At 44.2% G+C, this 12,198-nt stretch overlaps 1 protein-coding gene across 11 annotated transcripts in view; it reads right to left on the bottom strand.

Moving 5' to 3' along the window:
- Positions 1-12,198, bottom strand: part of QRICH1 (glutamine rich 1) — a 44,166-nt gene that overhangs the window by 8,400 nt on the left and 23,568 nt on the right. For all 11 annotated transcript variants that reach the window (XM_073350857.1, XM_073350859.1, XM_073350855.1 and 8 more), the window contains 4 exons: positions 10,034-11,047; positions 5,211-5,388; positions 3,856-4,010; positions 2,842-2,956 (listed from right to left, as the gene is read on the bottom strand). In XM_073350857.1, the coding sequence (XP_073206958.1) occupies positions 2,842-2,956; positions 3,856-4,010; positions 5,211-5,388; positions 10,034-11,047 (1,462 nt within the window). The remainder of the gene's footprint in view (positions 1-2,841; positions 2,957-3,855; positions 4,011-5,210; positions 5,389-10,033; positions 11,048-12,198) is intronic.

The raw sequence follows: 12,198 nt of genomic DNA, 5'->3' as shown, positions 1-12,198 counted from the left end.
TCAGAAGTCAGCATCACCGACCAAGTTACAATATGAACACAAGAGGCACTTTCAGGGATACATACTATAAAAAGAGATTCCTTGGGGAAGGGAAAACAGATTAATTCTCCCATTTCAGAGTTGCTCATTTTTATATCAACCTTTAATCAGCAAGAGTGAGCAAGCTGATGGAATGGAACAAATTGAGCTGTTGGCCTTATGTGCATCCTCAGTCAACGTACAGAGTCAAAACACACTATTTGGAGGTGTCCACTCTTTTGATTTTCCCTTGTACAGAAGAGTAATTCTTCACTCCAAACACTTAGATACACAGCACCACCACAAACAGTATGAACCCCAGAGCTCATGCAATGGCACAGAGAATAAAGAATAAATCAAACAGGCAGAGGGAAAAAGAGGATCTGAAATCCACCACACTACTTAAGCAGACGTATCTGAACACAAATGTAAAACGGATTGACAGATGATCAGACCAAACTAAGAGCAAGAGGAATAAAAATCTGAAAAAACAGATTTGTTCCCTGAAAATGTGATCCTTTAGTTCTCATGTGAATAGGTGTAATCTTCCCTACTGCAGCAACGGCATAAAGGAACAGACCTTGCATGAACAAGTTGACACTCCCATGTACACAGTGAAGCCCACACCCCCCCCAACCCTACTCTGAATGAAGGGTATAATATTCAGAAGTTTTTGGCTGCAACATCTCCAAGGCTCTGCCTAAAAGCACCCACAAATAGATTCCAAAATCCACTAAGCTTCAGAACAAGCCAAGCCTTAGGGCAAATCTCTGGTTTTATCACTTGAAGCTGCTCTAGTTTCTCATCAGTGGCACTCAAAGCAAAATGCATTGCCAATTCAGATCAGATCGCCTGCCTCATGAATACCAGAGGTAAGCCACTAGGAGGTAGTATAAGAACATAATAATGGCCAGACTAGGTCAAACCAAAGGTCCATCTAGTTCAGTATCCTGTCTTCCGACAATGGCCAATGCCAGGCGCCCCAGAGGGAATGAACAGAACAGGTAATCATCAAGTGATCCATCCCGTTGCCCATTCCCAGCTTCTGACAAACAGAGGCTTAGGGACACCATCCCTGCCCATCCTGGCTAATAGCCATTGATGGACTTATCTTCCATGAACTTACCTAGTTCTTTTTTGAACCCTGTTATAGTCTTGGCCTTCACAACATCCTCTGGCAAGGAGTTCCACAGGTTGACTGTGCATTGTATGAAGAAATACTTTCTTGTGTTTGTTTTAAACCTGCCGCCTATTAATTTCCTTTGGTGACCCCTAGTTCTTGTGTTATGAGAAGGAGTAAATAACACTTCCTTATTTACCTTCTCCACACCAGTCATGATTTTACAGACCTCTACCATATCCCCCCCTTAATTGTTCCTTTTCCAAGCTGAAAAGTCTGAATCTTATTAATCTCTCCTCATATGGAAGCTGTTCCTTACCTCTAATAACTTCTGTCACCCTTTTCTGAACATTTTCCAATTCCAATATATTTTTTGAGATGGGGCAACCACGTCTGCATGCAGTATTCAAGACACAGGCGTATCAAGAATTTATATATCAGCAATATGGTATTTTCTGTCTTGTCTCTCCCTTTCTTAAATGATTCCTAACATTCTGTTCGCTTTTGACTGCCGCTGCACACTGAGTGGATGTTTTCAGAGAACTATTCACAATGACTCCAAGCTCTCTCTCGAGTGGTAACAATTTAGACCCCATCATTTTATATGTATAGTTGGGATTCTGTTTTCCAATGTGAATATTTTGTATTTATCAACGTCGAATTTCATCTGCCATTTATGAATCCATCTCTGCTCAACAACTCATGCATTCCTTAGAAGGGGCATCAACCCCACACTCCCAACATCCGAAAGATTAACCAGTTCTCAGAACCCCTTAAAGAGTAAGTTAAATGGTACACAGAGTCAAGCCTAACTAAACCCTTAAAAAAGAAGTCAGGATGGGAGTCTGGTGCACAAAACCCTCTAAAATATTTGTACTTATTGCAGGCTTTGGAGAACTTCCCTCCCCGCTCAGTGAAACTTAAGGAATGTTCCTCTGCTCAAGTGTTTCTTCAGATCAGTTTCTAGTTCAGGAGTGGGCAAACTTTTTGGACTGAGGGCCATATCTGTGTATAGAAATTGTATGGTGGGCCATGAATGCTCCCAAAATTGGGGATTAGGGTTCGGGGGGGGGAAGGCTGAGGAGTTGGGGGTTTGGAGGGCGCTCCAGGCTGGGACCAAGGGGTTTGGAGGGCGCTCCAGGCTGGGACCAAGGGGTTTGGAGGGCGCTCCAGGCTGGGACCAAGGGGTTTGGGGCATGGGAGGGGGTCAGGGGCAGGCTCTGGGCGGCGCTTACCTCAAGCTGCTCCCAGAAACAGCAGCATGTCCCTACTCCAGCTTCTATGCAGAGGCACAGCCAGGTGGCTCTGCATGCTGCCCTGCATGCAGGCTCCGCCCCTGCAGCTCCCATTGGCTGTGGTTTCTGGCCAATGGGAGCTCTGGGGGTGGCGCTTGGGGTGGGGGCAGCATGCAAAGCCCCTTGGCTGCCCCTACGTGTAGGAGCCAGAGTGGAGACATGCTGCTGCTTCCGGGAGCCATGTGGAGTGGGGCAAGCCCCAGACTCCACTTCCCAGTGGGAGCTCAAGGGCCAGATTAAAAACATCTGGAAGGCCGGATGTGGCCCCCAGGCCGTAGTTTGCCCATCTCTGTTCTAATCACAGCTTTCAGAAACACGACGACACCAGCAAGCTTAAAGCTCTCTCAAATCCCACCCCTACCCCAGCATGTGAGAGGCCCCTTCCTAAAGCAGAGAAAAGGTGCTTACCAAGAGGGGTGACCCGGGGCTGTACATCCTTGAGAACTTCATGTAACCACTCGGTAAACCGTATATAATAGAGATCTGAGAAAATGTCATCTACTCGTCCGTTTTCAAAGAGATACTGAAAAAGACATTCACAACACAGTCTGATATAATGGCATCAAGCAAACTCCGGCAGAGGACCTCTCTCTTTGGGATGGAATGAGCCCCCTCCCAGGCTCAAGGCCCAGGCACTAGTCAGGCTTATGTATTTCCTGTGTTATTGTAGTCGTCGTTTGCTGGGGAGGTTCCACAGAGTGCACCTTGGAGAGTACAAATACCCCTGTACTGATGACAGTGCACCAGAAAAAAATCAAAAATCAATCAATTACGGCTGCATGAGTGGATAACAAAAAAGAGGAAGAGTCTTAAAAGCAAAGGTGGCTGGCCCTCAGCTATTTACAAAAGGATGAGTTTATTTGAAATTTTACATTTAAATTATTGCCCTGCATGCACTGGGATTGTTTCTTTAGGGTACAAATATCCTTTCACTTTATTGAATAAAAGAAAAATACTGTTGCAAACCCAGATTCTTTCTTCTCTATACCAAGCAATAAGCCTCCATTCACAGTTCAGGCAAGTCAAAGCTGAAACACTGATTTTAAGCAGGACAGACTAGGTCTAGAGCATTACACTCTGCTTGGAAAAACTTTCCCATTAAATTCTCACCACATTATTTCATTCCATTAATAGCAACTATTTTGTTTTTAATTGCATGCTGGTATCCCTTTAAAAAATCCTCCCTCCAACTGTCCACTCTTAAAGTTGCATGTTCCATCAAACACAGAAGAGGTTTCCCAAATTCATTCACTATTCCATATATAAAACAAAGCTGGAGAGCTTGAAATTAATAGCAACTGCCACCATCATTCTAGGTCTTACAAAGAGAAAGCTACCTACAAACACTGTCTGATCACAGCATATGCAGTTTTGTTGCGTGCACCCTACATAAAATAAGAAGAAAGAAATAAGAGATCCTACCTTCTGAATACACAGGAAGATATAGTAGAGTACATCTGGATCGTATGGTTCGCCTTCACCATTGCGAGCTTCTCGTGTCATCAAGCATAGCCCATAATTCAACTCAGCCACAGCAGAGGAGATGAGATCTTCCTGGAATCTCAGCAGCTGGCGTCCTGCAAAGCAAAAATGTCATGATGAATTTGCTTAAAAAAAGCAGACTCCATTTTTCAAGCATAATCTTCCATTTCACTACTGTCCACCCCTCCCTCCCAATATGCTCTCCCCACTTCTGAACAGCTCCCATAGCACATCATATGCCCCACCATAAGATCAACAGTGGGAGCAATGGAGACCTTAAGCATCCATAAATCAACTCGGAAGCAGAGAAAGACATTTAGAGAAAACTGACACCAGCACCACTCATTCTACATGAAGATCATCTCCTATATTATCCACAATGAAACATTTTTCCTACAGCAATGGGAAAGCCAGAAAAAAAAATATAACAGCATTTGCTGATTCATTAAGTAGCTGGTGTATGGGGCTATTTTGTTCCTGTAACTCATCCATCTGCGGCCACCAAACTACGTTCCTGAGCTAGTAGCTCAATATGGAACACAAATACTTCTTGGAACGTTTCATGATGCAGCTGGCAAAGAAACCATTCTTAGGCTTGGAAGGATTAGATTTTTATTTGGTAAATGTCGGTTTCACTGTACACAGACAAACTAATGAAAAATATTTCCATTGATAATCATTGAAATTTACAGGTAAGCAGCATTTCATACTTTGAGTTTGATTTAAGGATATTATTTGTGTATGCTTTAACATGATGTTGACAATTTGTGTTTAATGGTTGAAAAGTTATTTTTTTGAATCTCAATGACTACTGTTATTAAATAATTACTGTGCTGTGCCCCCCAGGATTTCTTACAACTGTGAAAGTTAAAAAAAATATTAAAATAAATAAAATAAATAAAAATTAGGGAAAAACACTTTACAATAATCAATATTATCCTTTAAAGTTTTATAGATACAGAAGTTCAATTCTGCCAAGCCTAACCATTACACTGTGACAAATTGAACTTGAGATCCCAAACTACAATCACCACTCAAACCAGAAGAGTTTTCCTAACAAAAGAGATGGAACATTGCAGTGGTTCTGCTGAACAGGAAAATGATCCTTGAAATCAGGGTAGAAGGAAGGGTTGAGAGAGATTTGGACCTTAGGAAAACTAGATAGGTAGCTCTAGTCTGAACCAAGTGTAGTCTTGTTTCATTTGCTACCTGATCCCTACTTGAAACCAACTTCTAGTGGTGAAAACCTGGAGTAAAACATACCATGCCAGATAACCCCCTCCCCTGACACTTACTGCCAATAGGGGCTAGCCTGTTCTGAGACTCCTTTTCCAGCTCTGCATTCTTGGTCTGTGCCCAGCTTTTCCACACGTCGAGCCCTTCTTCTGGCTTCAGGGAGTTCGGAAGCAAGAGTTCAGGTGAAGGCTGAGGCTGTGGCTGTGGCTCCACTTCAGCTACCTGAACAGTTTGAGCCTGTGAAAGAAAACCACTTCTAGTCAGGTTTCCTTCGAGATGCAACAAGGAAACCAAAACAGGACATTTCTTCTTTGCCTCATTTTTCTTGTCTTGGAGCACCATCTCCTCACTCCCAGTAGTGAATGTTGCCATGATGACTAGCAACTCACTCATATCTCAGTGACAGGCATGGTATATAAACCTAAAAGGAGGACTTTAGTGTCATATCAGTGATCATGCGTGAACAACCCAAAATATTCTCTGATCCCCAAGACCAGCTCATTTTCACTTCAGGCAGGTATTTTGAAAAGCCTCCAGTCCATTCCATGTGGGTAGTTTAAACCAGTATTGCAAAATTTTCCAGAAGAAGTGTTCCCAGCCATTCATCCAGATCATAAAGATCATTTATATTTTACTTACGCATGCACACAGAGGCAAATAATTTTCACCAAAGGTAAAGAACTTTACAGGACACAGATCCTCTCAGAGTAATTTTTTCCTCTATTCATGAACAGAATGGGTGAATCTATTGATTTATCAGGTCCTTTTAGCTTCATCACTTTTTCCCTGGTTGACAGGGGACAGTTAGCATAAACAGTGTTTCAAAAACCATTGTATTAGATGTAGAGTTAACAGCAGAACAGCGCATGCTGAGGATTGGTCTCAGAAGCCAGGTATTTGGAGCTTTGAGAGAGAAAGGCTGCCCTCTAGTGGGAAACAGTAGCAAGGTGGCAACACTTTTTTTAAAAAAAAAAAATAAACTTTTCAGTTCTATTCTATCAGAAGGGCATCTTCTCTCCACTTTACCAGCTATGTTCTACAGTTGCCAGTAGTCCTCTTCTTTTTGCGGATACAGACTAACACGGCTGCTACTCTGAAACCTGTCTTTATTCTGAAGCAATTAACACACAAAAACAGTTGCAACACTGTTATAATCCCAGGTGCACAACAGACCACTAGAAAAGCCAGGCTCTAGCTACCTTAGAACATACAGGTACATTGTGGTGTCCTGTTGACAGCCTACTCCATCCTTATCCTGAAAGAATAGGATGCTTGTGTCAGTTTCACCTATTTACATGAAGGAGCAGCTAGAGAACAGAGACACCATGCAATCTACATAGGGATATCTACCACCTTTAATATGGTCCCTCTTTAAAAAGGCAGATAATGTGAAAATCTCCATTTCATCTGTCAATTGCCAAGTGTCTCAGAATTGCATATTGTTACCTTATGAATAGGTTTTTTCATATTTAGTGACACTCAAATCACTGATACTAAAATGCCAGGCAATTTCACTAACAATTCAGGATACTGCTTCCAACCTACAGAAAAACTAGCTGCTAATCTATGCATGTATTCTGGAAAACATCACAGCATCTATTGGGAAGTTTAACAAAAACACGGCAAGAGGAGTCTTCCCTTGACAATAGGGCCCCAGAGTCAAAGCTTTGTCACCACAAGCGGCAGACATTATTTCACAACATGGTGCCCTATGTGCAGTCAGTCACTCCAACCTGTTCATCCAGCACCACCTATGCAAGTTGACCCTTGTTTACAAGCAGTACAGGAAGGGATACACTTAATCCCCTTCTACACTTCCTCCTCCTCATACAGAGCTTTTGTATTTACTTGAACTGAAAGCTAATAGGATTCAGACAAAGCTTTAATTGTTCATTTGATTAAGGGCTGTATTCTCATCTCATTTACCTTGAAAATTTACAAGTGAGGGATTCTTAGCCAATACAGGGCCCCCTTTTCACATCCACTCCCATCAGAGAAGGGAAAAGGCAAGTTAAAAGGGGAGCCACATGCACTGGAAGAGTTGCTACAATTAAGATAATAAATTCCTTGATTTGGTATCACCAAAAAAAAAAAAATTAAAAAAAAAAATCACTCAAAGTATGTTTGCGGACGTGCTTTCCTTTGGAAGTCTCGTTCTTGTGAAGCTCCACAGAACTATGGTGAATACAATGCAAGGTTTACAAGGGAGAAATCCACAGCATTACCCATCAATGAAAAGCAAGTCTGCTAAAGGCACAAACCCTGTAATAATCTCAGATATGAGTTTTTAGACAGACTGAGTGCATCCCCGTGTCAGCTCTCCTGCATCACCTGCTGTTTACACAACAGCACCTATATTACAGAAAGTGGAGCTAGGGCAGAATCTGAGACCAAGTCCTTTAATTGAAGGGGCTCTGCTTTTACCATCAGGGCAGACAGGGATGAAGCTTAACTTGACAAACAAACAACGGTCTTGGGGAAAGAGAGCTCAGGGGCGAGGCACGGCCTCCACATTTGCAGACCGACTTCTTGAATGCTGTCTCCTTGCTCCCCATGAAATGATAAAGTTTTCACTGCCACTTAGTCTAGCAGAAGAAGAGCACTGGCTATCTTCCTGCGAGTACCTCACAATCACTCTCAGTCTGAGGGCTGGCAATCAGGCTGGGGTAAAAAGCAATTTCCAGTGCAGTGAACTGATTGACATGCTTCTATTTTTCCTTACTCATGAACAACATACCAGCCCAGCCAGCAGCTAGACGGTTCGGGGGGCGGCATATCAATGCTGCAGAAGCAGGTGAATGGGGAGTACAAAGTACTGGGAAAAGCTCTGGGTTCTGAGGAGTTCATTCCACAGCAGTAGCAAGTTAAACTCCTCATGATACTCCTACAGCAGCAAAGGGCATTCAGAAGGACCCACCCTTTCCTTCCCAGTAATAATCTAATCGGATAACTCTACAGGTGGGCCTCAGGACAGGCCCAAAAGGACAGAGATTTAGTCATCCTGGCAGCTTTATCACCCTTCCTCTAAAATGGAAGACTGAATTCTGACTTGCCTAGAAATTCCTGGCACTAGAGGGGACACACTACTCCCCAGCAGACCAAGAAGGTACAATTAGTAGTAAACAGCCAACATTGCTATTAGGTGTGCTATACCGCTATGCAGAGGAATGCAAAGTAGAAGTAGGGAGGTGTTATTACTCCTGTAGGAGGGGTTAGTCAGACCATTACTGAAACACTGCTTCCAGTTCTTGGGTTCACACTTCCAAAAGATGTCAACAAATAGGACAGAGTTCAGAAGAGAGCTACAAGACTGACTAGAGATCTGGAAAAATCTACCTTACAGGGAGAGGCTAAAGCAGCTCAACCTATTAGTTTCTCCAACAGAAGGTTAAGAGGTGACTTGATCACGGTCTAAAGTAACTACATGGGAGGCTGGGGGAGACTGGATATCAGAGGCTCTGTAATCTAGCAGATGAAGGCAGAACATCCAATGGCTAGAAGCTGAAGCTAAACAAATTTAGACCAGAAATAAGGCAGGTTTTAATGAGGGTAATTAACCACTAGAACTTACTGAGAGATGTGGTGGGTTCTTTTAAATCAAGACTGGATATCCTTTTAAAAAGATACTCTACCTCAACCAGAAGTTATAGGACTGATGTAGGAATCACTTGGTGAAATTCTATGGCCTGTGTTATGCAGGATGTCAGATAAAGATTAATTAAAATGATCCCTTCTGACCTTAAAACCTATGGGTGAAATCCTAGCTTCACTGCAGTGAGTGGAAAAACTCCTATTTACTTCAATAGAGCCTGGATTTCATCCTATGAAAACCACAGAGGCATACGGCTATTAGTCTGATACCTAGCAAGAAGGAAGGGATATTCCCACCACCACGTGCATTATGGAATTAAGGTTGCAGTCAAGTTTAAATTATTTTTTAAATGCTGCTTTCTTGCTTTTGTTACTAGCATCTTAAGTTTTAAAAATCTTCTCTAAAAACATTTATGCTGGTGGATTTTTGGGCATGGGTTTTGCAATTCAGTTAGTGACATACTAGTCACTTTCTTGTTCTCGTGGACTACCACAATGTTCAGAGCGGGCATTGTCTGTATGCGTGTAGTAACAGACATTTACATACAAAAGGATTTATGAAATTTAAAAAAGCTAAAACATAAAAATGTTTTTCAAGAGGTTCGGCTCTGAGGCTCCCCTATTTCCCTGTAAAGACAGCAATATTTTTGGCCACTGTGTACACCAAGCACTCTAAAAAAAGACACTGTTTAAATTAAATTAGTTTCCAGTTCTCATTCATATGGCGTCTGTATTCCTGCACACCAGGCATTGACTAGAAACAGGGCATGGCGCAGAGACAGACTGGTACATCTGATCATCAGTGAGATGTGTTTCATCAGCTGACCAGCCATCAAACCCTCAGCTCTCTGTCAAGTGTCTTGCGCTACTCTGAGCGGAGTGATTCAAAGTGACTGGTGAAGTGGCTAGCGTCTGGTGTATCACATTAGTTCCACTGCGGTGGGGCTCTAACTATTCCAATAGAGTAACTAGAACAGCTCAGAACATTAACTCAGCACAGGAGAATACTGAACTATTAAGAATACCTGCTACAAGTATACTGCCTCATTTACACTAGAGGCCAGAACAGCAGTTTCACCTTCTGATTCTTGCCATAATCATGCCCCTGTCCAAAGTGACTGACGTGACACAAATGCACAGCTGGGGACTGGTCAAATGCTCAGTGTCACACATGTAATATTTAGAAGGATCCTATGAAGCACAGGATACCTGACAGACAGCATCTCTCTTCCCACACCATCAACATGTCATTAAAATCAAGGGCAGGCATAACGGAAGCAGTTTTACTCACAGAACAAGTCACTTGGAGCTGCTGCTGCTGCCCCTGCTCTTGGGGTGTGGGCTGCTGTTGCTGCTGCGGGTCCCATATGTGCACCGTCTGAGCTGTATTCTGGTATGTCCCTGCCACGGCCTGCACTGCCACTGGAATGTGGATGTTGCCATTCATGAACTGTGCTGGAAAGAGTGAGTTAGCGATAGTTTGCACCACTTCCTCCTGTGAGTTTTTCACTACAGATGCACCTCCCACCATCTTATCCTTGTCATCCTCCAGCTTCACAGCAGCCAGTGTTGTTGGCGAGCCACTGACGTGGACAGCATTGTAGGCCTCCTGGGGGATGGCGATGTGGGTTATATTTTGCTGCTGAAGGTCACCACGTGGCTGAGCTGAGTAAACAGGGATGGTCCAAGTCTCTCCAGTGGGGCTAGTAATGGTCCCAGTGGCACTGTATAGGTGAGCACTGTCCACTGTTAATAAGTCCGGCCTTAAAGATACATAACTCTGCTGCTGGCCTTGAGGAATGGCCAACACTGTGGCAACTGGCTGCCCTGAAATAGCATATGACACAGTAATAGGCATATCTACTTTACGCTTCTTCACTGGCTGAAGGACACTAGCAGTGCTGATCCGCCGTTCGCCTTCCCGTGGTGAGCCTTGCTGAGAAGGTGGAGGGGACAGTGCCCCAACTGTCTGGATCTGGATCTGCTGGCTACCAGCAATGGCCTGTCCAGAGACAAGCTGGGCCTGGATCTGCTGGTGCTGTATGTGCTCCTCCTGGATCTCAGTGGCCTGGATCTGCTGGGCAGTCTGTACATGCTGCACCTGGATTTGAGCTGCTTGCAGCTGAGATGGGCTAGGGCTCTGAAGAGACTGACTCTGTATTGTCTGGGATGCCTGCTGCTGTGCCTGGCCTTGGATCTGAACTTGGACCTGTATTGGCTGCTCTGAGGCTTGGTGGACAGTGAGCTGGGGAGAGAGCTGCTGGGCAGAGACCTGTTGCGGGGACTGCTGGACCTGGACTTGTACCTGTAACAGCAAAGATTCAATAGTTAATGCTCATACACAAGAACTTTAGTTCAATGGTGACACCATGAACAGACAATACGCTCTATATTCCAGAGCTCTCTGATGTGCTCAGTTTTGTATTAATTTATTATATAATCCTGGTCAACAAGATCCTAGAGGAAGTATAGGAAAAGATAGAGAAGCATCTTGCCCAAGGAGATCTCAAAGGTATCTGACAAAGGGAAGGCAGAGTGAATGCTGGATTTCCTCAGCACAATTCATTGCACTTTTCAATGGAAGAAGTTCACAAACTGTATCACATACCACTTATAGACTGGAGTTGTTTGGGAAAACAGACATCAGGCATCCCAGGAAGCTGAAGAATACCCTTCAGAACTGTCAGCATTGATAGAATGTGCACCATCAGAAATCCAGCCTACCTCATAGCAAATCAACATAAAGTCACGCCTGATGCAAACACATCAGAGAGGTCACGGATTCCGTGATTTTCTGTGACCTCCATAGCGGCAGGCAGCCCCTACACCAGGGGCACTGGCCACTGCTGGGGCAGTCTTGGGCCACTGTGCCCCCGCAGTAGAATTTGGGTGTGAGAGGGGGAAGGGGCACAGGATAGGATGAGAGGGCGCTGGGTGGTGTTTACCTGGGGGCTCCCTGGAAGTGGCGACATCCCCCTTGCTCAGCTGCTAGGCAGAGGCATGGCCAGACAGCTCTGTGCGATGCCTCCACCCAGAGCACTGGCTTTGCAGCTCCCACTGGCCGAAGTTCCCCGCCCCACCCCACCCCACAACTGCTGCTGTGTGCGGGGGGAGTGGGGAGAGGAGGAAGAGGAGGAGAGAAGGGAGGCACAGAGCCAGGTAGAGAGCCAGCAGAGGTCCTGGGCCACGCGCCACCCCAGCAGGAATCCCAGGTCCCCAAGTTTTAGTCACAGGCCGTGAATTTTTGTTTACTGTCCATGATTTTTACTAAAAATACCCATGACTAAAACATAGCCTTAATCATAATGCTTGTGTTAACATTCTTTAATATTCACCTTGCTACAAAATACAAACATTTGACTAACAACTCTCTCCATCTGTAGGATGCTTCAAGAACGAGGTCCTTCGTCCTTCAAGAACGAGGACCTACAGGTCCAATAGGTTTTGTGCCGCGCT

The sequence above is a fragment of the Lepidochelys kempii genome, chromosome 7 (assembly GCF_965140265.1).
Source record: "Lepidochelys kempii isolate rLepKem1 chromosome 7, rLepKem1.hap2, whole genome shotgun sequence".
Lineage (NCBI taxonomy): Eukaryota > Metazoa > Chordata > Testudines > Cheloniidae > Lepidochelys > Lepidochelys kempii.
This window is presented reverse-complemented; position numbering and strand designations above follow the sequence as displayed.